Source organism: Peromyscus maniculatus, chromosome 4 (assembly GCF_049852395.1).
Source record: "Peromyscus maniculatus bairdii isolate BWxNUB_F1_BW_parent chromosome 4, HU_Pman_BW_mat_3.1, whole genome shotgun sequence".
Classification (NCBI taxonomy): domain Eukaryota; kingdom Metazoa; phylum Chordata; class Mammalia; order Rodentia; family Cricetidae; genus Peromyscus; species Peromyscus maniculatus.
The window spans coordinates 14,738,343-14,761,631 of record NC_134855.1 but is presented as its reverse complement, the minus strand read 5'-3'; the positions used below and the strand labels follow the sequence as shown (position 1 = coordinate 14,761,631).

Genomic DNA, 23,289 nt, shown 5'->3' with positions numbered 1-23,289 from the left:
CCACAGGCTCTACCTCAGCAAAACTGCTATGTGCATGAACTGACTGGGAACCAGAAGCCACAGTGCGGGGGAGCGACAGGATGGGGTCAGAAGCTCCATGTCACAGAGTGGGGTCCTGCCCATTCTGCCCTCCGGCTGAGCCCTACAGACACCAATAAAGGCTAGGATAGCAAAACAGTTCTGAACAGGAAATCACGAAGGGCTTTACACCCGACGTGGTGGGGTGGGGACTTTTTTAAAACTACGGTTAGTCTCCAGCGGGGAATTTGGCAGAAACAGAACTCCAGAACAAGCCCTCTCAAAGGTGTGAATTCAGTACAATTCCAAACATCCATATGGAAAAAAACAAACTCTCTGCTTACCTTACATCTCACACAAAAGGGAACCAGGGATCTGAATGTGAAGAGTAAATGCATACCAGGCTCTGGGCTAGGCAGACAAAATCTTAACAAGCCAGACTCAGGCTTAAAATCCTAGCGTATGAGAGGCTGAACCAAGACCACAGCAAACCCAAGGCCAGCCTTGGATACACTGAGAGACCATCTCAAAAATTCAAATCAAATCAAACAAATTAAAATCTGAGGGGCCTGATGGTGCACATCTTTAGTTCCAGGACCCAGGAAGCAGAGGCAGGCAGATCTCTGTGGGTTCAAGGCCAACCTCATCTTCATGGTGAGTGAGTTCCAGGCCAGTCAGGGATGTATATATATATAGTAAGACCTTGTCTCAAAAAACTAAATAAAATAAAATCTTTAGTTGGCCATAAAAATATGAATAAACTGATCTTGTTGGACATAATAGCTTACACTTTTAATACCAGCACTCAGAGAGCAGAGGCAGGCAGAACTCAGTGAGTTTGAAGCCAGTTTGGTCTCCGCAGTGAGATCCTGTCTCAAAATAAATAAATAAGTAAATAAACATTGGTCTCCAAAAAAACTTTACACCTCTGGTCTCTCTAATACACATCATAATAAAGACACACTGGGCTACACAAAACCTTTTATATATATATATATATATATATATATATATATATATATATATATATATATATATATATATATATATATATATATATCTGACAAAGAATTCATTTGCAAATTAGAGCAGAAACTCTAAAACACCCTTTAAAAAAAAAAAAGGCCCTGATAAAGGGCTGAGAAATGGTTCTGTGGTTAAGAGCACTGGCTGCTCTTGCAGAAGACCCAGGTTCAACACCCAGCACCCACATGGTGGTTCACAACCATCCTTAACTCTACTTCTAGGGCATCCAAAACCCTCTTCTGGTTTCTGTGGGCACCAGGCATGCACTGGTATGCATACATACACACAAGCAAAACACTCAAACACACAAAATAAATCTAAACATTAAAAAGAAGGCGGAAAGAGCAACAGGAACACAAGACAAATACTGGCACCACACTGATGAGAGCCCAGCCCAGCCTAGACCACCCACATGGAGAACAACAACTTATCAAGACAGCCAAGACAGCCAGGGACACGGGCAGAGGGACGAGATTCCAGGGGACAGAGCTGTGCTCCAGGGAAGCAGTGTGCCACCACTGAATTCAAATGCACATGTGAAAGCCACGCCTCAAAACTGGCTCAAATGGCTGGAGAGATGCTCCGAGGCTAAGAGTGTGTACTTCCCAACACCCATTTCAGGCCATTTACAACTGCCTGTAATTCTAGCTCCATGGTGACTGGATGCCTCTGGCTTCTTCGTGCTAATGTGCACATACCCACACAGAGAGATACATAATTTTAAAAAATAAAAATAGAGGCTGGAGAGATGCCTCAGTGGTTAAGAGGACTGACTGCTCATCCAGAGGACCCAGGTTCAATTCCCAGCACCTACACGGCAGCTTACAACTTTCTGTAACTTCAGTTCCAGGGGATTCAACACCCTCACACAGACATACATGCAGGCAAAACACCAATGCACGTAAGATAAAAAAAAAAAAATAGTTATTAAGAAAAATAATAAAAATAAGTCTTGAAAAAACAAAGCTGGCTTAAGGTGGTGGACATGATAGTTGATATCTATAATCCCAACACTTGGGAGGCTGAAGCAGGAGACACAGGCCAGCCAGGGCTACATAGTGAGACCTTGTCTCAACAAAACCAGACAACTGCCTAAAGCCGAAAGCTCAGGATTCAAGGATTCAATCAAGGAAGCTGTTGGGAAGAGTCCTGCCAGAGCCAGGGCTAGGACAACCGAGGAGGCCACCAAGGTAGGTGTCCGAGAACCTCAGGGCAGCCATCTTGCTGGGCCAGCACTGCCTTCTTAGCCCCAGCTACAAGGTATTGATTGCCCTTTAAATGGGAAGGAGAGCCTCCTGCAGCAACCAGCCTCGCCCCTACCTACACTGACTTCTCTTCTTTGTCTCCACCCTGCCCAAACCAGGGGTAAAAGCAGCCCTGCTGGGTCCCTCAGTGGACCGAGCTGGGCTCAGACTATATGTCCCCGCCCAGGCCAAGAGTGATCAGTAGGGCATCTGCAGTCTTAACACCCTAATCCAGCCCCTCTCTCTTCTCTTGGGGAGCTGTGGCCGGGACACTCTCTAAGAGGAACTAACTAACTAACTAACTGCCAGCTAGTCATGCAGGAGAGTCTTTCCGTAAACCGTATCAGGCTAGGAAAATTGTCCTACCCAGACAGGAGTCCTCCTCACCACACTGGCTCTGTGCAGGCCTGGGCAGCCCAGCCAGCTCAGGGACGGGATGGTTGAGGCCCCAAATGACCACACGGGTCTCACTGTGCTCCACACGGATCTGTGGTGGCAATCTGCCACTGCCCCCCTTTCAAACGCCAAGCACCACCTTGTGGGTCTCTTTCAGGGGGCAGAGTCGGGATAATCATGCCACTATGCGCTGGGACAACTCCCAATCTTGTCCATCCATGTCAAGGAGTGGGGGTAGTGGAGATAGTGGGTGAGGGCTCTGTGGGCAGCCCCAACTTCCCCTCAATTTAGGCAGCCCTCACAGGGTGGCCCACGGAGATGGATACCAATTCTCCTGTCTCAAAGAACAGAGTCAGGAGAATGGGCAGAACCCAGGAGTGGGTGCCCTCAGAAGGGAGAAGGCATAAACACCAGGCGGGGCTTTGTCTCAGACTTCTAGAGAAGAGCAGCAGCTGGCAGCAACAACTGAGCATTTTCCAGGGCAGAGAGGAGCTGGCCTTGCCACCAACGCCTACTGAGGGGTTAGGGGAAGGCAGAGCATGGGCAGCTGGGGGGCCTGGGTCAGGAATTCCCATGAGACAGGACAAGGAGGCCTGCTGGTGCCACGCTCTCTTGTCTAACTACCCTGACCCTCATCCTGCCCTATCACGGGAATCTCCTTAATTTGCATGACCTTGACCCCAACCACAGCTCAGTAACTACTCATGGCGCCCGGAAAGTGAAGCAGCAGCGTGCCTACCTCTAAGGGAGTGTGTGTGTGGGGGGTGTCAGGTCTGCCCCCTGGAGCTCTGAACAGAAGGCCTTGGGAGGAGAACCTGAGCACAACCAGGGAGGGCCCTTGTTCTCCCCACGCCAGATCCCACACTGCCCCACTGGGCCTGCTGCTGTGACCAAGGCGGCCCTCGCTCTCGGGCTCACTATGTGTAGTGACCCAGCCTGGAACCCCGAGAGCTCAGATAAGCTTCCTGTGCCGGGGAGGGAGGGAGGGAAGTGGCTTGGGCCGTGGCTCTGTCTGTGTCCTTGGCTATGTGGGATCCAGGACTGGTGCATCAGTCTCCTGCTCTTGAAGCGCCGGCCACTGACACACTGAGGCAGACAGCTGACAATCTCTCTAGCTTGGGGAGCTCCAGAGTGTACATGTGTTTGTGTGCTTTACTTCTGGAGAGGGCTCTCCAGCAGCCCGAGGGGAGTGACATTGGACGTCTTCTGCCTGTCCTCTCTTGTTCTCCCTCTATGACAGCAGAAATGTCCCAAGTGCCCACTGCCAGCACAGCAGGGCCGGGAGCAGGTTCCTGTACCCGCTGCCCTGCTACACAAGTCTTGGGCACGAGAAGGGCCACCCTGTGTAGGTTGAGATAAGTGGGGTGGGCAGGAAGCAGAGATGGGTATCCTGCTGTGTGAACTGAGACAGTGAGCCTCAGAGGGTGGAGCTGTCCTGCCACAGAGCTTCTCAGTGGCCTCACTTCTTACAGCAATGCCTGACAGCTAAGATCAGAGCAGGAGTTGGAGGGAGGGGACAAAAATGGCTCAAGGCACAGCAGGGCTGGGTTCCGAGGGTGCCGCATTATTTAGGGAGGAATCTAAGACAGGGTCTAATGTGTCCCGGGCTGGCCTCAAACTCCCTATGCAGCCAATAACCTTGAAGTTCCGAACCTCCTGCCTCCACCTCCTAGTGCTAGAATTACAGGGTGGATCACCATGCCTGGTTTTAGAGAGGGTACTGTTTTGAGCAGTACAGCAAGGCACACTAGGAACTGGTCCTAAAGAACAGGGCGGCAAGGGGGTCCTAGCAGCCATTACACACAGGGCTCTCAGTGGACAGCAGACTGCGGGTGTCTGGGCAGCACTGGCTAGCCCCTCTCTTGGGAAACTAAAGTCACAAAGACTCTTTGCAGGAGCACCTGAGAACAGTCCAGAGGCCAGCAGCTCAGATTTAGGCATCTGACCTACACAAGGAGCAATGGGCAACCAGCCCCAGGTGGTGGCCATGAGGCCATCCCCAGACAACGCCAGACCCAGGGAACCTGCAGCTCCATGATCAGGGTCAGGCCTTCCCTACCTGCTCATCCCATGGCTCCCTTCCCAAGCACGTCCAGGGTAGCAACGTCACCACCAATAACCTAGATTTTAACCAAGAAATTACACACACCCTTCTCTGCCCCACTTACGGGCCTGCTAAAGCGAAAGACACAAGGAAACCTAGACCGTGCACAGGGGCCGACAGAGCAGGGCCAGCTCCACAGCCTGCCTGTCTTCCAGTACACCCCATTACCACAAAATGGGTCATGCAGGATTCCCTCCTGACACCCAAGGCCCCACAGAACAGCCTGGGTGAGGTCCCTGCCCCACAGCCCTTAAAACTGGGAACTCTCTGTGAACTAAGAGAGCTGAAGTGTTCGAGTGGGCTGACGAAGGGTGGACGAGAGCTGCCCAGCCTCCTGTTCCCACCCTACACATGCCAGCTCTGCAAAACCTTCCAAGGCCACTGTCCAACTGGCTCCTCAGAAAACCTGTTGAAGCAACTGGGCTGTGCCTGTGCAAGGCTAAGGAGTCTGACTGGCCAAGCATCGAACAGCAGGTTCAACACATAGGACACCGGATACATTTTGCTCTGTTCCACTCTCCCGACAATCCATAGCCAAGGTCACCCTAGAGAGGCAGGGGCTGTGCAAGGATGATCCTGAGGGATAAGTAGAGATTGGATCCTTTCCTGGCCCCATGGAATCCCAGTGAGCATCCCCTGCCCTCAGCCCACACAGATTCTGCCTAGACCCCACTGCAGAGTTGTGTCCAGCCATCAAAACAGCGTCAAAAGGAGTAACAGCCCCTACACTACAGAAACCTCCAAGCCTTGGGCTCCGGGGAACAAAGGGTTTTTGGTCCTTCCCTGGCCTCCTAACCAATGGTCAGAGAGGTGGAAGCCCCTACAGATTGGTGGATTTCCTGCACATTGGTGGGTCCCCTGGAGTGGGCCTGCCCACCCTGACCAATTCAGTGGCTAGCATGTATCTTGCTATCAGGAGAAAGCCAGCTACCAGTCCTCCCCATGAAAAGGAAACAGAAGCTATCTACACAGACCCAGGAGGGCCAGAGCCCCATTCTGAAGTACTTATACAAGAGTGTAAGACTTACTGACCCTAAGGGGACTCCTGGGTCAAAGGCCTTCAGCTCTTTCATTTGTTGGACACCAGGCAGAAACTCTGCACACTACGCTACAACTCTGGCGGACTAGTGTCCATCATCTAATGCAAAGGGTCCGATCTTCTACCTAACTTTTCCGGCCCACACACTCTGCCTGCAGCCTAGGGACCTTCTACACCAGGCTGCAATCATCATGCAGGCCCTCTACGCAACATGCCCTCTGTAGGCTGTTTGCAGGGATGGCATAGTGCCAGGCCCTGCCACGTGTTACCTGCATAGTTTCCTGTGGCCTTAATGTACATCTGGCCATACTGCTCCTCCACCATGGTATCATAGGCCTCGTCATCTTCCTCATCCTCCTCGTTGTGGTAGGAGGTGGGGCTGTCAGTGGTGGGCAGGCTGCTGGCCCCAGGACTGGTCCGCTCCCCCTGGGGATAGGGTACCTGCTGGATGCTGGGGATGAGAGTGGCCAGGCTCGGCACTCCGTAGTAGGAGACTCGAGGCAGCTTCAGAGGGGCTGTGCCGGGTGTCCCTGCAGTACCTGTAGCTACTGCCACACCGTCTCGAGGGCCCGTCTCCAGGGGGCGCTTAGAAGCCAGGCCCGGGCCAGTGGCAGGTGGCATCTCCATAGCTTCATGCTTTACCCGGGTCAGAAGTGGGATGGGCACAGAAGGGGATGCCACATAGGCAGCAGTGGCCGGTTGCAGCTGGTTGCAGGGACTCTGGGGCTCTGAGCTGGCATCCTCGATCATGGCGGTCTGCGAGTCACAGTGGGGTGAGCTCACCTTGAACATGAGGTCTGTGCCCCGCTCAACGATGTGCTGGATCTGCAGGAAGCCTGCTGTGTACATGACCACGAGCTGCTCGCTGGCCGCCATGGTGAGCTTGCCTGTGTAGCAGAAGGACAGAATCTGCTGGAAGCAGGCAGGCGGCACGGTGCCCGGCAGCTCGAACGCACTCTTGCTATTACCGCTGAAGAGGTCTCGGAAGTAGAGGCTGCTGGCGGCCAGGACTGCACGGTGGGCCTTGAAGGCCTGGCCCTTGACCACAATGGACACATCACAGTAGAGGCCCAGCAGGCGCTGCTCATTCAGACAGCCAAGCACTGTGTTCCCGAAGTTGGGGATCTCGATGTGCAGCATCTGAGACATGGCGGGTGCCGTGGTGGGTGGGCTTCAGACTTAGCGTGGGACGGACTGGATGAGGCACATCTGTTGGGGGAGGGGAACACACTGTGGTTAATTAACTGCCAGATGTCCCCACCCCATCTAGTAACCAGCTCCCAATCTCTGACAAGGCAAAGGGCAGTGCCCCGCTCCGGCACTCCCCCTAGCTAGAACACCCACCCCCAAACAGGGATTGGGGGGTGGGGTGCTCAGAATCCAGATCCTGGCTTGGAAGCAGAACACAATGATCCTGAGCCCCTACACAGGCAAGAAGACCTCTGTCACCTACCCCATCCACAGCACCCATGAACTGCTCCCAACAATTCTGAGGGCAGGGCTTCATTCTCCCATCTCTGCAGAGGACACTGGACAGAGGCCTGAAGCCTCCAGAGAACACGACAGGAGTGAAGTGGACAGACAAGTCACCCACTGGTTGGGATGTGAGGGGTAAGGACGGAGCCCACCAGCGATCTCAGGGACTCCTCTCTAAAGGGAAAAAGTTCCCTGAGCCAAGAAGCCCCTCACTCCGCAGCCTTCCCTGGGAAGGACGTCCCAGAGCCGGGAGGGCTTTAGTTTCAGGTTTGTTTTCTCTCCTCGCCGCCGGCTGAGCAGCCTGCGGAGGGCACTCTGAGCAACTGCAGGGCAGCTGTCCCCCTCCCATGTCCCTTGCTCAGCTTCAAGCTTCCTCTGACGGACAAGACAAGGAGGGACGAGGCGCATTAGGAAGGTGGACTAAGGCCGGGAGAACTCTGTGGGCTCCTTCTTCCACTCTTCCCTTGGGGACAGACCTCTTCCTGCCGGGTGGAAGGGCTATGGGTGCACTCTGTGCTTCCTGGAAGCTCCCAAACCCGGACCCAGGTCCTGAGCGCCCTCGGGGATGCAAAAGGAGTTGGCGCTTGTCGCAGAGCAGCCTCGCGCCTGTGCGCCCTCCCTCCGCCCCACTTCCAAAACTGGCCAATCCCTGCTGGCTTGGTCCCAGCCCAGGTAACTAGAAGGGTCTCAGGACTAAACCCGCCAGGGGGCAGGGGTGGGGGCAGGCTGCCACTGTTTATCAGCACAGGACTCTGCCGGTGGCGGGTGGGGGTGGCCGGAGAAGGCGCAGGCCCTGGCCCAACTCTGCAGAGCCGCACAAAGGGCCGCTGTGTCCCGCGGAGGAAAGTGCGGGCGGCCGCAGAGGCGCCGGGTGGCTGGAGAGGAGGGCGGAGCCACCCTGCGCCAGGAGTTGGGCAGGTGGGCGCAGCGCCGGGGCGTCCCGCAGTGCCCCCGCTGCAGAGAAGTTGCTGGGCTGGCCCGTAGGCACTAACCGGAAAGGAAAGACCTACCTTTAGCGGCTGTGGCCGGCGGCAGACACTGCCCGCTCAGCCTGGCAGCAGGCTCCCGCACGCCGGCCCGCCAGCTGCTCGGGGAATGCAGCAAGGAACCCTGAGGTGGGGAGGGTGTGAGGAGCCCTGCAGGAGGGGTGGGGGTGGCAGAGAGCTGGGCGCTGGGCTCGGCGGCCGCAGCTCAGCTGCACCCAGGCCGGCTCTCCCGGGCAGCGCGCAGCATCTCAATGAAGCAGCCGGATGCAGACGAACATCCAGGCAGCTCTCGGGAATGAATAGCCGCCTTTGATTTGGGAGCTGAAGTAAATGCCAGCTCCCAGCCCCAGCTTTAAAAACAGTGGCGCGTTGGTGCCAGAGGAATGCACGGCTCCGGGTGTTGGTGCAAGACAGACTTTTGATGACTCACTGCAATGCAAACAAAGATGGCAGAAATACTGTACTGTACGTGGAGAAATGCTTCGTGGTGCCACGGCAACTGAGACAGCTTGGAAATTTATAGTGCAGTTTTGCATATGAATTACCCAGTAAACTGCCTCTCTGCCATCCTGTACAGACCCAGTGTCAAAGCATTTAAACTATTCCAAACAGTCTGCAGAGCTGGCAGAGCGTCTAGCTTAACTCTTCCTGGGTAGCAGAGGCTGGGCAGGAGGCAGGGCGGCTAGGGAGAGGAAGGATGGCAGCACCCGGGTGGGGAAGGGGTTCAAGCACAGCCAGGAGAGGGGGGAGCAGGAAAGAGGGCGCCAGAGGGTCCTAAAGAGGCAGAGACCGGGGAGGGGCAGAACCCCAGAGCTATCTCCCCCACTTCTCCTCAGAGCCTCAGAGCCAAGTGCCTGGGTACCCTGATGGGCCACAGGCTCCATAACAGAAGGCCCTGCAGGTCCAGAACCCTGCCCCCAGCCCGCCCCCATCTTCTTATCCCTGACTGATTCTTTAAGAAAGGAGCAACTCTGTGGCCAGGCAGACCCCTGCGGAGGTGAAGGGTGCCTGCTCCTTTGGTCCCCCTGAAACACTTCTTGGAAATGAAGACTAGCTATGGGGGCCTGTCTGAGGTGTCTCCCATGCCCTTTTTGAGGTCTTTTTCTAGGAAGGAGCAGCCATGCTCTGCTTGTGCAAAGGATAGGCATCTCCTTCCAGACTTACACCATTTGCTTAATTGCAAGGGCCTTAGGGAGAGCTATTAGACAGCCTGTATCAGTTTCCCTCGCCTGTCACTAACTGTGCTACCAGAAAAAAAAATTGAATATATATATATATATATATATATATATATATATATATATATATATATATATATATATATATATATATATTCTACCTGCAAGGCTGGACAGGGTCAAGGCTGGCAATGGTGATGTCTACTGAGCAGCAGTACTATCAAGGTGACACAGGCTGGAAGGAGGTGGTAACATTAATGGTCCCTCATTCCCAGTGTACCCTCCAAGGCACCAAGAGAACAAAAAAAGAGCCATCTGGCGCCTCCCTATTTACACACTGTGGGCTCCAGACAAAAAGCCGCTGAACAGGGATGGGAGGAAATCCAGGTGTGGAGGCTGCCAGCAAGCCTAGCCTGCAAAGCCCTCCAAGCCTTTGTCCTAATCTTCTTTGCCTCCTAAAGGAGGTAATGAGGACCCGCGGGCTGGCCATGAGGCTCACTGGGACTTGGGGGCTATAAACTAGTGCTCAGGGCTACTGAAGGGCTATTCTCCAAGGCCAGGAGACCCGGGGCTTTGCAGGGTCACCTCTGGGCTGTACCTTATCCAGAACAAGCCCTCCACTTTCCTACTTAGTGGCTGCTTCCTTGCAGAAATCTAACAGGTAGGCCTCACTAGCTGATCTTGGGCAGGACCAGGTATGTTCTAGGCTGAACGGGTCACTCACTGGCTGACTGTTGGGCCTGGCTAGAGAGGGACTGTGCTACTCAGTGACACACAGCACATGACAGACCAAAAGGCCCCATTTCCAGATCTCCAGCACCCACCACAGAGAAGCTTTCCTCTCAGGAAGCCACAGCTTCTGCCACAGGCAACCCCAACCCACCAGAGGCTCTCCTGAAGCCTGGCCAGGGGACAGAAGCCAGCAAAGCTGCAGTATGACCCAGCTCCGGTAGGGTCCCAATACCCAGGGCTAAGCTGATCAGTAACCAGGTACAAAGAATCAGAGGGCCAAGGAAAGCTCCTGGGACCGGCCCCTTCCAGCAGAGTGGGCCCCAGCTTGTGGGCCAAGTTGAAATTCTATGTCCTGCCAGCATCAGCCATTTCCTATGACCTGCAGTCTCGGGTGTCAGCTGTGTGCTGGGGGTCAGGGTGGACTCTGGGGACGTTACAGAGCACAGAATGAGACAGAGTCTGTCGTTCCTGCAGCTTGGGCCTGCTACTGCGTAGACTGATGATGTCTATGATTTGCTGTGACCTGAGCAGGTGAGGCATTTGTGTCCATCCCTCAGGGGCTGGTGCCCAGGACCTGGGCCAGTCCAGCTCAGGCAAAAAGGGGGCCATTATTCTCCCAGAAGGTGACGAGGCCGGCTTGGTCCCCTGGGACCGAGGACAACTGGTTCATTTGCTACCTTGTCCTCAGGCCACCTGTGCTGGCAAGGCTGATGCTTGCACCCAGCCTGCAAGAACCGGACCGGAGCTGGTTTTAGGTTGCTTTCTTAGAAGCCTTGGCTGGGGCAAAAACAAAGCTGAACTTTAGGAGAAAAGAATCAAGTAAAGGCTTGGCTTACTCTCCAGGACCGTGAAAGTAAGACTGGCCAGGGCTGACCCTGGAGCTGCAGCCAGATGAGGGAGCCTTGCCCCTAAGTGGGCCAAAGGCAGCTCAGTGGGAAGGACAGAGCCTGACAGAGCACCAAGGCCTCCTCACAGCTCTCTACACTAACCCTATGTAGTGGTGCCCAGCTGTGCCCTGCAACCTCTGTAACTCAATTTCCCTGTTTCCCTCCTTGCCCAGCAGGGCTCCTCTCCAAGGTGAGCTCTGCTACATTCGTTTGCTTATGGAAATTTCTAGAGTCAAGCAGTAAACTGGCAGTATCGGCCTTTGCTTACCCCATCCATCCTCACAGCGTCCGCACTGAGAAAACGGTCTCTTCATAACCACCTTCGGGATGGGCCCTACTTTGGGAAACCCATGAAAACATCCCAAAGCCAAGTACAATTCCTACTGCTATTCTCACCTTTGGTACCCTTGCCCCACACAGCAGAGGCTCCTGGGAGTTCCCAGACATCTCCAGAATAGGAGAGATGGGTGAGGTCTTTGTAGACAGTTCCCCAAGGGAGGCTAGGGCCCTAACAGTCCCTTGAAAGCACCAAAGCCAATAGGCCGATGTGGAGTGCAAACTGATGAGGGGGGACACTGGGGACAGAGGTGACGGTTCTAGAGCTACATCCAGATACACTTGCACGCAGAGGCCAGGCAGTGTCTCACCAGAGTTCAGTTCCCAAGCAGAAGGGATTCACTTCCCAGGAAGGATTCAAATGAGAACACAGATCTCAGCCACACAGCACTCCAGGGATACCCAGGTCTCAGAACCACACCTCTGGGAAGCAAAGGCACAAGACATCTGGCAGGCACAAAACCACTCTAAGGCTATCATCTCCAGGGACAGGACAAGCTCACCAATAAGCAGAGGCCAACCTTCCCAACAACACCCCCAAACCTGTGCGTCCTGTCTGGAATCTGGCAGAAACTCTTCCATCCCACCAAGGGCTCTAGGAACTTGCAAGACAGTGGCACAGCACCGGAAAGACGGCACTTGGTGTCTGCACGATGACTACCAGCAAGCAAAGGGAGGAGAGAGAAATGCAATTATTTTGCAGATTTAATTCTGTCAATTTAATAAGAAGCTCTGGACCTCCACAAACACACAGGTACCACCACATAGCTGCCAAGGAAGAAGAAGGCAGCGCTGCAAGGGAGCCCCTCCCCAAGCAGCCTCGCCATCCCAGGCAGGCCAGAAGCACCAGGAGGCACCAGCCCCAGCAGGGACTGCAGATGGAGGCTGCCGGAGGACAGGGGCAGGAGCGTGTGGGGTTCCAGGAACACAGCCTGGCAGGAGCTCAGTGAAGACAGCAAAGAAACCCCTTCTTGTCACAGTGTAGGCTAGGGATCTGCTTCCTTCCCAACAGCTGACTTAGGCATGCCGTCACCAGAAAACAGCGGGGGATGGGGTGGTGCCCCAGAGCCCTGCGTTAACCCTCCCAGGGTCCTGGCTGCTGGCTCAGGAGTGCTCAGGTCTCCAAGAGCTGGGTGAGGCACCAGGTTGGCCCCGAGGTCTGCATTAAACTTTTAAAATGCCATCAGGCAGAGCTGGGCTGCCCCAGGCCCTGCTACTAATGGAATCCTCGGCATCTCACAGAAGGCAGCAGAAGCAGGGGCTGCCAACGCCCCTTCCCACAGTGCTCGTGGTAACTGCAACGCTGCTTGCTTGCCCATCTGAACCGCTCTGGATGGTACAAATGAGAAGGCCGGGATCACAGACCTGGGAGCTGCAGACCCAGGGTCTGAGTCCTGCACACCTAAGCATCAAATTCCCTGGCTTCCTACTTTTGACACCCAGGGTCAGAGCAATCTTTGGTCATCAAATGACAAGAGCAAGAAGGTGAGGTCCGGACCTGCTCAACTGACTCCTCCTGGGTACCAGAGCTGGCACTGCATGAGGTTCCCTAGCTCTAGGTCACAGAAGAAGAGGCAATTCCCCAACATGATAGGTTCCCTTGGAGAAGCAGGGAGGAACCACATCAGCCCCTTTAGATGAGGCTCTTCTCTTCCATAAGCCATGAGCAGCCTCCACCCCAGACCACAGGCCTGGGCCAGCATCAGCCATAAAAGCCTGGTTTAACTGCACAACCCAATGTTTGCCTGGAAGCTTTCTTCTTTTCATTTCTTTCTTTTTTTTCCTCCAGAAGGATAAGGGAGGCTAGCCAATTCAAAAATTGGCTAGTCAATCTTTTCCCCCTTGCTGCTTTTTAACGGTCCTTAGAGAGAAGACAAAACCAGTGTGTGTGTGAGTGTGTGTGTGAGTGTGTGTGTGTGTGAGTGTGTGTGTGTATGTGTATGTGTGTGAGTGTGTGTGTGTGAGTGTGTGTGTGTATGTGTGTGAGTGTGTGTGTGTGTGTGTATGTGTGTGTGAGTGTGTGTGTGTATGTGTGTGTGTGTGTGTGAGTGTGTGTGTGTGTGTGTGTGTGTGGTCCATGGCGCACAACCACCCACACCCAGGGATCACAGTGACGGGTTGTGCTGCTCCTCCTGCTGATGCAGTCTTGGATCTGACAGCCCTGGCCCTTGAGGGTTAGTGTGGACCAGTAGAACCCTATGTCCACAGGAACAGCACAATGAGGCAACACCTTCTCCCATCCACAGCTCACCTAAGGTATAACCACCTGCCCCAATCAGTCTGTGTCCTTCTAAGGCAGCGGTTCTCAACCTGTGGGTCGCAACCCCTCTGGGGCCGCGTAGCAGATATCCTGCGCATCAGATATTTACATTATGATTCATAACAACAGCAGAATTACGGACATGAAGTAGCAACAAAACGACTCTATGGCTGGGGGTCAGCACAGCACGAGGAACTGTACTAAAGGGTCGTGCATGGCATTAAGAAGGTTGAGAACCGCTCTGCTAAGCCTCAGGGCTTTCACATGAGAGCGGCTGGGGCAAACAAAACACTGCATATCTTGCAGAACAGGAAAATCACTCAGAGAGGGGGGTGCAGTGCACCAGGAATGCCCCCCCACAAGCCCAACACCCGCCCTGTGGCACCTGACCCCTGGCTTTCCAGCCCCGCAGACCAACTGCAAAACTCTCGTGAGCCACGGGCTGCTTCCAGGTTTCCAAAGACTTAAGCAGTGTTTTGAGAAGAGCCGACGACAATCTTCCCTGCTCGTATTTGTAATTTAAATAACGTAAGCTTGAGGAGTGTCTCCCTCGGGCATAGTTTAATAACTTAAAAAGCCAGTGCCAGCTCCGCCTGCACCTGCCCCTCGGCCCTCCCTGAAAAGCAGACTCCCTGCTCCTGCCCCTGCCCCTGCCCCTGCCCACAGGGGTACGCCACAGCCCACAGCAGGGGCAGCTGTCTCTGCTGCGCTTTTCACTCCTGGGCCTGCCAGAGGTCCCACGGCAGCCTGTGACCTTGACCCTCCCCCACCAGGGCACCAGGGCACCAGGGGAGGGTCACCTGGATCTCGGGAACTGTGAGGGAGCCAGGCAGGGGGTGGCATAGAGGCATGCTGGGCTGTGGGTCACCCAATCAGTACAGACAGCCACTTCCCAGCACACCCCATTTTTAATATTCATAGATCTCCTCATCTGCATATCATGCCATAAATAGTCAGAGGCGAGGTAAGACACAAAGATCCCCTGCATTTCTAATTATGCTTAAAAAGCTAATGTAAATCAGAGACACACAGAAGCACTAAATCAGCTGGGAGGACACAGCCTAGGAGCCCCCCATCTCCATGGAGCTGCTAGTGACAGAGGCCCAAAGGACCCAAGTATAACCTTGGGGGAGTCAACCTCACCTGGGTGTGTCCCCAAAATAGGACCACAGGCATTTTTCCACTTCCTCCCTTATCGGGCCCAACACAGTTCCTACCCACAACAGATGCCCAGCCCCCACTTTCATTGAGAGCAGCAGGCACCAGGCGGAAGAAAGGCTCCTGGGGGATGCCACTGGCCCTGGACACCACATTTAAGTGGCTGGACACACCCGTCAGAGCTTCCTACAGTCCTGTCTGGGAGTTGATCTCTGGGGACAATCAGATGCACCCTTCCTGACTGAAGGACCAGGAAAGGTAACAGATGTGCTAGGCAGAGTACTAAGCCAATGAAGAGTCCCAGGGTTATACCCATGCCCACCCCAAATGACAGCACTGTACAGGCAGATGAGGTACAACTCCCCTACCTTTAGAGAAAAGAGTATGGAGACCTACAGGAAAAAAAGTTCTGGGCCAGAGACCAGTGAGTGTGGGCCAACCTGGGAATCCATACTACTGCACGTGGCACTAACCTGAGTGGCACTGAAACAGATCCCAGATCTCTAAGGGCAGTGGTATTGCTGGGCCCCTGTCCAGGGTACCCCAGTGGGCCCTGGACCAAGACAGTCTGCAGTGCTTAGCCATTCCCAGGATGGTCAGGGTGGACCAAGGCCCCAGACAAGGGCCAACTCCCTGTGCGGAGAACAGAAGACGTGCTTAGGGCACTTCTGGCCACCTGGCTCCGGCCACACAGGGGCCAGAAGTGCTGAGTGAGAGGCCAGGGGCTGGATGAGGGGCAACACCCACTCTCAGCCCTCGACACCAGTCCAGGCAGGCCTGTCTCGAGCAGCGCACGCCAAGTCTGTGCCACAGAGGACTGGGGAACGTGGGCCTGTACAAAAGCCTTGCATCTCCACAAAACTAAGAGTAGAGAGGAGGAGCCTGCGGATATCGGCCTGGGAGCTAGGCTCGAGCACACAGTTCAGCGCCCCCTGACCTCACTTGTCATTGGGTGTAGCTCAGAGATACTAGTGCAGAGGTTTGCTGGAACCTGGTAGATACTGAATAAGAAACATGTCTTTCAGCAAAGCACCAGGCGGCAGCAGTCCCAGCCACCAACCCAGGTTCAGACAGAACTGGTTCTTAGCCAGCAGAATGGGCCTCTGTGCAGGGGGTCCAGAGTATGCAGAGGGTCTAGGGTGTGTGTGTGTGTGTGTGTGTGTGTGTGTGTGTATTTCACACTTCCCCAGCCAGACTTAGGGTCCTTAGTCAAGGCTCAACCTGACTTCCTACCCAGGAATGGGATGCTGCACCCTTCCCCTCTAGGAGAGCACTGGGAAGGCCAACTTGGAGGACCTGCTGGAGGCACAGGCCCAAAAGACACAAGGGTTACCCCGCTCACTGTTGGTGAAATGACTGCCGCCCGCATCTGCCCTGGCAGTAGGCCCAGAACTATTTTTAAGCCCATTTACTAGAAATCCCACAAATTAAAGGAAATATGGATAATGCAGCAGGAATCCTGGGGGGCAAATTAAGGCTGCACAGAGCTGTGTTCATGTTCCACAACGGAGTCTTACCCGGGAAGGCCGTCTGCCGAACTCGTGCATGGCACCCATTGAGTCCCATAAGGAGGGCTGGGGACTTGCACTGAGCTCAGGGACTACAGGAAACATCCAAGCAAGCGCCCAGGCTGCTATAGACCAGGCCATAAAAGGTAATTGCTGATATGAAAAACCTAAATGCCCAGCTCACAGAAGTTCCCAGACAGGGAATTCCAACAGCAAGCAGCAGCCGCTCTTTCTAGAAAGTGAGGCATCTCTCTCCACTCCACGAGGCTCAAGGCCCCAAGACCTGTTCACCCCTGCTAATGAGAGATTCAGGAACTGTGGGGCGTTCACCCACCACCCCCACAGCTTCCCAGAGTTTTCTTGAGTGCAATCAGCAGGAAATATTAGATAGAAGGATTTATAGCGGAGAATCTTGCGGAGATAAACAGATAGAAAATAAAGGATAGCCTCGAGAGGGCCTGGAACCTATTCCAACGGGCCCCGACTGTCTCTGGCCCAGGGTTTTTATAGAGACGCCAAGGGGTGGAGCAAAAGACCTCCTCCCCCAGCACAGTCAAGTGCAGACCATCTCAGACACCTGCACTCAGGCCCGTGGTCCTGATCATCCTCTATTCGGACCTGCTGGGTAAAGCCACGAGGAACCCCAGAACAGGCTCCCACAAGGAACCCCCCCCCCCTCCAGTCACATCCTACTCCAGTAAACAACAAAAGCCCTTTGGGAAGGCTGTGGATGATGCCCTTATTGGCCACTCCATGTGGCTCTCATGAGCCAGAGGATCACCCTCCAGACTCTACAGAAACTGGGGTACAGAAAGTTGACTGCCCAACCTGAGTGGGTGGGAGGTGACACCAGGAATGGCCTAGTCTACCAGGACAAACATCTGCTGGGTTGTGAAAAGACCTGGGTTATGTGGTCCCAAGCTGGGTGTGGTGGCGCACACCTTCAATCAAAGCACTCGGGAGGCAGAAGCAGGTGGATCTTTGTGAGTTGGAGGCCAGCCTGATCTACGTAGTGAGTTCCAGGACAGCCAGGGCTATGTACCAAACAAACAAAACAAGAATTAGGCCCAAGTCTGACAGCCCCCAGAGATGGGGGGGCTCAGTCATCAGGGACCCTGTTCTGCCACCAAATGCTCAGCTCCACCAGGTCTAACAGGTGCAAATCAGGGTACAACAGAAAGGACAAGATGGGCTTTATACTCTTACCCTCACAAGAGGTAAGGCTAGCCAGCCCTTCTCACCCATGACCTCGGATCACCAGGAGGGAAAAGCAGACCTGGCTACTTAGTGAGACCCTGTCACAAAACAAAACCCCTAGGGACCATCCAGGGACGAGCCTTGTCCAGGGAAAGTCTCTCTGGCTTGCTGTTGACGTGCACAGCTATTTCCAGAATTTCTTCCTTGGGGAGACATTGACCACCGACCCCCCCCCATAAAGCCCCAAACTCCACTGCTGACCCTGCAGCTGTCTGTCTCGGACCCTAACCTGAAAAGCATGACTTTCTCCTCTCTCTCACTTCCTCAGGCAGCTGCTAACATCACAGCTTGCCTGCCTCATTGTTTTTCTCCCAAAGTTGTCCTCCAGCTTCCTTCTTAGTCCATTTTAATTTGTTTGTTTGTTTGTTTGTTTGTTTTTGGAGACAGGGTTTCTCTGTATAGCCCTGGCTGTCCTGGATCTTGCTCTGTAGACCAGGCTGGCCTCGAATTCACAGATCCACCTGCCTCTGCCTCCCGAGTGCTGGGATTAAAGAGGTGTGCCACCACCACCCGGCTTTTAAAATTCTTTTATTACCAAGACTAAGAACTTCAAAAAGTCAGGCATGATGTGTATGCACTTTTAAACCTAGCACTTGGGAGGCAGAGGCAAGTGAGTCAGAGTTCAAAGTCATCCTCAGCCACAAGAGGCCAGTATGGACTGCAGGAGACCGCCTTAAAACAAAACAGACAGACAGACAGGCCCTCACTGGCTGACAGACTGAACTAACTGTTTTTGATATCTACTATCTTATGCCTGGGCATGGTAGTGCACGCCTTTAGTCCCAGCACTTGGGAAGCAGAGGGAGGTGGGTTGGAGACCAGCCTGGTCTACACAGTGAGTTCCAGGACAGCCAGAGATGTACAGTGAGACCCTGTCTAACACAAACAACACATACTCCTAACTCTAAGCGATACCAGTTAGACTTGCGTGGTACTGACAAAAGACAGGTGGAGATCAATGGAAGAGAAGAGTCTTTAAATGACCTCATATGTGGAAAGCCAATGATTTCATAAAGATGCCAAGACCTTTCAATGGAGAAAGAACTTTCTCTTCAAAATACAGCTCTGGACCACGGGGATAACACACATGCGAGGATGACCGTTACCTCACCCCACAGACAAACGTGAGCTCAGTGCGGCAAAGCAAGAGCTGGGGAGAGGGCTCCGTGGCTAAAATGCTGGCCTCATTAGCATGAGGACCTATGTGGATCATCAAAACCAGGCCACTGTGGCATGTGCCTGTAACCTAGCACTTGGAGGCATGGAGACAAGTGAATCCCAGGGGCTTTCCGGCCAGCCAGTCTAGCCAAAACAGAGCCCTAGGTTCAGCGAGAGACAGTCTCAAAAAATGTATGCTAATGACTGAAGAAGACACTAGATATAGACCTCTAGCCTTCACACACACACACCTGTACACACGGGTAAACGCACTACCCACCCACCCACCCACCCCCAAACACACAGTAGGGAGAAATCTGTTCAGGAATATCTGCTACTCACATATTTGATGTGGCTCATACCTAGAATATATAAAATATGCAAAGCATCTAAAGAGATTTTCTGCCAAAGAATAGACACAAATGTCCAATGTGCACATAAAACTCAGTATCATTAGCTAGCCAGGCAATCAAAGTGAAAACCACAGTGAGGAGCTGCAGAGGTAGCTGGGGTGGAATGTGTGTTTAACTTCTAACCAGGCCCCAGCCTGCACAGACTCTTAGAAACGTTGGTTACAATAGCCCAAGTATCTATCAACCAATGAAAGGTAAACGACCTTTGGAAAATTAGATGGTAGAATATGATTTACAATACAGGGTAAGAAGTCAGAACCACGTGTCATAGATGACTCTTCAATATCAGTAAGAGAGAAAAGCCAGTCACTCCAGGCCACACTGTCTGTCTGTGCAGAAATGTCCAGAACAGGTAACGGATAGACAGGGGCTGGGGTTAGGGTGCCTGCTAAAGAGTTTGGTTGTTTTTAGTTTTTCCATGTAACAGCTCTGGCTGTCCTGGAACTTGCTTTGTAGACCAGGCTGGTCTTGAACTCACATCACAGAGATCCACCTATTTCTGACTCCTAAGTAGTGTTCACCACCACACCCCACCTGGTTGTCTGTTTTTGAGTGATAAAAATGTTCTGAATCAATTTCCATGAAGGTTACACAACTCTGATCATACCATTACCTGGTTCATAAAGGATGACAATACCGACAAACGTGGCAGTACCTGAACAGAAATGTTTCAAACGGGAAAAATGCTGAGTGTGGTGGGCTACTTAGTGAAACCCTGTGGGGGGGGGGGGGGGTGAGGAGTGGGGGGGGGAGTAAAGAAAAGAGATACTGAGAGGTTGAGGTGTGAAGATCACAAGTTCAAGGCAAGCCTGAGTTACATGGTGAGTTCAACGCCAATTTGGGCTACAGAACAAGATCCTGGGCTGATAGAATTGTTAAGTGGGTAAAGGTGTTTCCCACCAAGCCTGATGGCCTGTTTCATCCTTGAGACCCAGATGGTAACAGGAGACACCGACTCCTACAAGCTGTCCTCTAGCCTCCATAGGAGTACCGTGGCGTGTGCACCCTCAGTCCCCACAAACACACACACAAATAAATGTAGTAGGTAACTCATTTTAAAAAGGTATGGCCCAGATCGACATCCGGTATAAGAATCCTCACATAGGTGCTGCAGAGACGGCTCAGCGGTTAAGAGCATGCACTGCTCTTGCAGAGGACCTGGTTGGGTTCCCAGCACCACGTGGAGCAGCCCACAACTGTCTATAACTTCAGCTCAATGGGATCTGATGCCCCTGGCCTCCATGGCACCTCACTCACAGGCACACACCCACCTCACAGACACTCATATACAAATTAAAAATTATTTAAATCTTCAAATATAATATAGGCAGTATAAAAAGAAATGGATAGGAAAAGATAAATCATACGAACACAATCAAAAGAAGGCAGGGACCACTTCATAATTAAAACAAATAAAGCAAGTGATAAGACACACTGGAGAAGGTCCGAGGGTCTGCCTATGAAGAACACTCAGCTACGCTCTATGTGGATACTAGACAGTAGCATCTCTAAGCACGAAGCAGAAAGTGGCAGAGTCAAAGGCCTTCGGGAATCCTCTCCAGCCCTCTGACAACTAGTATAAAAACTGAACAGAAAATCAGCAACAACACAGAGAACTAAACACCACCAACTATCGGGATCTAATCCACACTTGCAGACCACCCCACCCCACAGCAGCATCACTGTCCCAGCGCCTTTGGAGCACACCGCAGGATAGAAAGCATCTCAACCCAAAACACCAAGAAACTTAAGACTTGAAATTGAGCTGGGGCTGTAGCCTAGTGGCAGAACCTTACACAGTGTTGCAAGACCCTGGGATCAATGGAAGCATGGTGGTTTACCCCTGGAATTCCCGCGCTTGGGAGGCAGAAGCAGGAAAGACAGGAGCTCAAGGTCAAATCAAGATGTGTAACAAGTGTGAGACCAGCCTGGCAACATAAAACTCTGCCTCAAAATAGCTGTGGTAGAAGTGAAACGTGCCCGGAGGCGGCAGCACAGACAGCAACAAAGGAAGCAGTGTAGAGGGGGCACCAAGCCGGGATGCGGCCGGGTACCCTAGGTGAGTGCAGGCATGGAGCTGGGGCCCGATCCCAGCGGGCCGCTCCCGCTTGCCTCCACCCCAGCCTTTGGCATGGGCCCCCAGCTCTGCTCTTACAGTTTGCCACTTCGCCATTCATTGGTGAGGAAAGGACCACAGCGTTCTCCCTGGCCCACTACTAAGACCCGTAGCCTGCCCAGTCTTGGCACGCTAGAGCCAGCCAATCAGAAAAGGGCAGATCTTGCAATTATGTCCCCTTCTCTTCTTTTTTGATACATCTCTGGGTGTGTGCTCTGACACGTCCAAAGATGCCACCGCTAATCAAGTTTAAACTGATGTAACTGTTGCTTGCTTTAGCCAATTGTGTTTGCTGGAGATGACCTAATTGTCCCTGGAATTCTCCTAGCTGGGCTTAAAAGGAGCCCGAGAGCTTCTCTTGAGGTCATCGCCGTTTTGTTGAGTGGCTGACCCCTTGTTGTGGGATGGTCTGTATGTTAAATTGCTCTGATTGGTCAATAAATAAAACTGATTGGCCAGTGGCCAGACAGGAAGTATAGGCGGGACTAACAGAGAGGAGACTTGGAACAGGAAGGCAGAGAGAGACACTGCCAGCCACCGCCAGGAGAAGCAGCATGTGAAGACGCTGGTAAGCCACGAGCCACGTGGCAAAGTATAGATTTATGGAAATGGATTAATTTAAGCTATAAGAACAGTTAGCAAGAAGTCTGCCACGGCCATACAGTTTGTAAGCAATATAAGTCTCTGTGTTTACTTGGTTGGGTCTGAGCAGCTGTGGGAATGGTGGGTGACAGAGATTTGTCCTGACTGTGGGCAAGGCAGAAAAACTCTAGCTACAACCCCTGCATGCAGGAATTTGCTCAAGAGAAATAAATGCTCTTGCTTTTGCATACATGAGTGGTAGGTGGTCTTTTGTGGGGTGATTTGTGGACCCTAACATTTGGGGGATCTTCCCACCCCCAACACCTTGAGTGTTTAAGGAACCTGGCCGGTAAGTGAGTGTTCTCTGTCTGTGTTAGTCTCTGTTATATATGACTCTGTAAGGCTCAAGCCAATCCTGGAGGCCTGGGTGAGCCACACAGATACACTATTGGCACCCATGCCAGGTGGGTCCAGAGATGTCTCGGACCCACTAGAGAGGGACTGAGTCCATTGGAAACTGAAATGGGACAGAGCAAGTCACTCTTGCCAGATGGAGCTCACTTATATCAGGGCTCACTTATATCGAGAGAGGCCATCATCCTGATTTTGGTTACAGCAAGAGAGGCCATCATCCCGATTTTGGTTTCTTTCTTGTGCACTGTACTGGTACATTTTATGGTGTGTTGTCTTTCTGTGTCTTTGTCTTGTAACCACTCTTTTTCTTCTAGAAGAGATGGTGCAGACAACCTTGGACACACCCCCACCCCACCCCCGCCTTCCCATCAAGTCTTTTGCTGAACCATTTTAAGGAATTCCAGACCCAGGCAACTGACCAGAAAAGAAAGCTTTCTACCTTTTGCAGGAATGAACGGCCCGAGCTGGATGTGGGATGGCCTGAGGAGGGAACCTTCAACCTTCTAACTATTTATCAGGTTAAAGACATAGTCAATGAGTCACCAGGACAGCCCAATCAGGTTTCCTACATCACCACTTGGCAGATGATGGTAGAAAAACCCCTAAACATGAAAACCGTTCCTTCCACCCTCCCAGGCGATCGTTGAGGTGGCAACAGAAAAGAACCTGCCGCCAAAGGAGAAAGGGGAACTGACACCTTCAGCACCCCCCTTACTCTATCCTTCCCCCTTTGAGGGGCCCGGAGGAAGAGTTCTTCTCGGCCCTGTGACTCTATCCACAGGCAGCACAGGGGTGAGGTTAACAGAGGATGCAGAGGGAGGGGAGGGAGTGTGAAGAAAAAACTGAGGAGCCCTCCCGACACACACACACACACACACTCACACTCGTGCCCACTCATAGGGAGGAGCTGCAGTTACAGCCGACTCCACGGTCCTTCCTCTGCATGCTGTGGGCCCTCCTGGTGCTGAAGGTAGACAGCAGCTGGTCCACTGGCCTTTCAC

General features: G+C 53.0%; 1 protein-coding gene across 3 annotated transcripts in view; it reads right to left on the bottom strand.

The window, feature by feature from the left end:
* The window catches only part of Nacc2 (NACC family member 2), a 77,848-nt gene that overhangs the window by 30,013 nt on the left and 24,546 nt on the right, over positions 1–23,289 (bottom strand). For 2 of the 3 annotated variants that reach the window (XM_076569229.1, XM_076569227.1), the window contains exon 2: positions 6,097–7,036. In XM_076569229.1, the coding sequence (XP_076425344.1) occupies positions 6,097–6,976 (880 nt within the window). In that variant the 5' untranslated portion in view covers positions 6,977–7,036. Of the gene's footprint in view, positions 1–6,096; positions 7,037–8,313; positions 8,908–23,289 lie in introns of those variants that run through there. The other variant, XM_006980991.4, reaches the window with a different exon arrangement.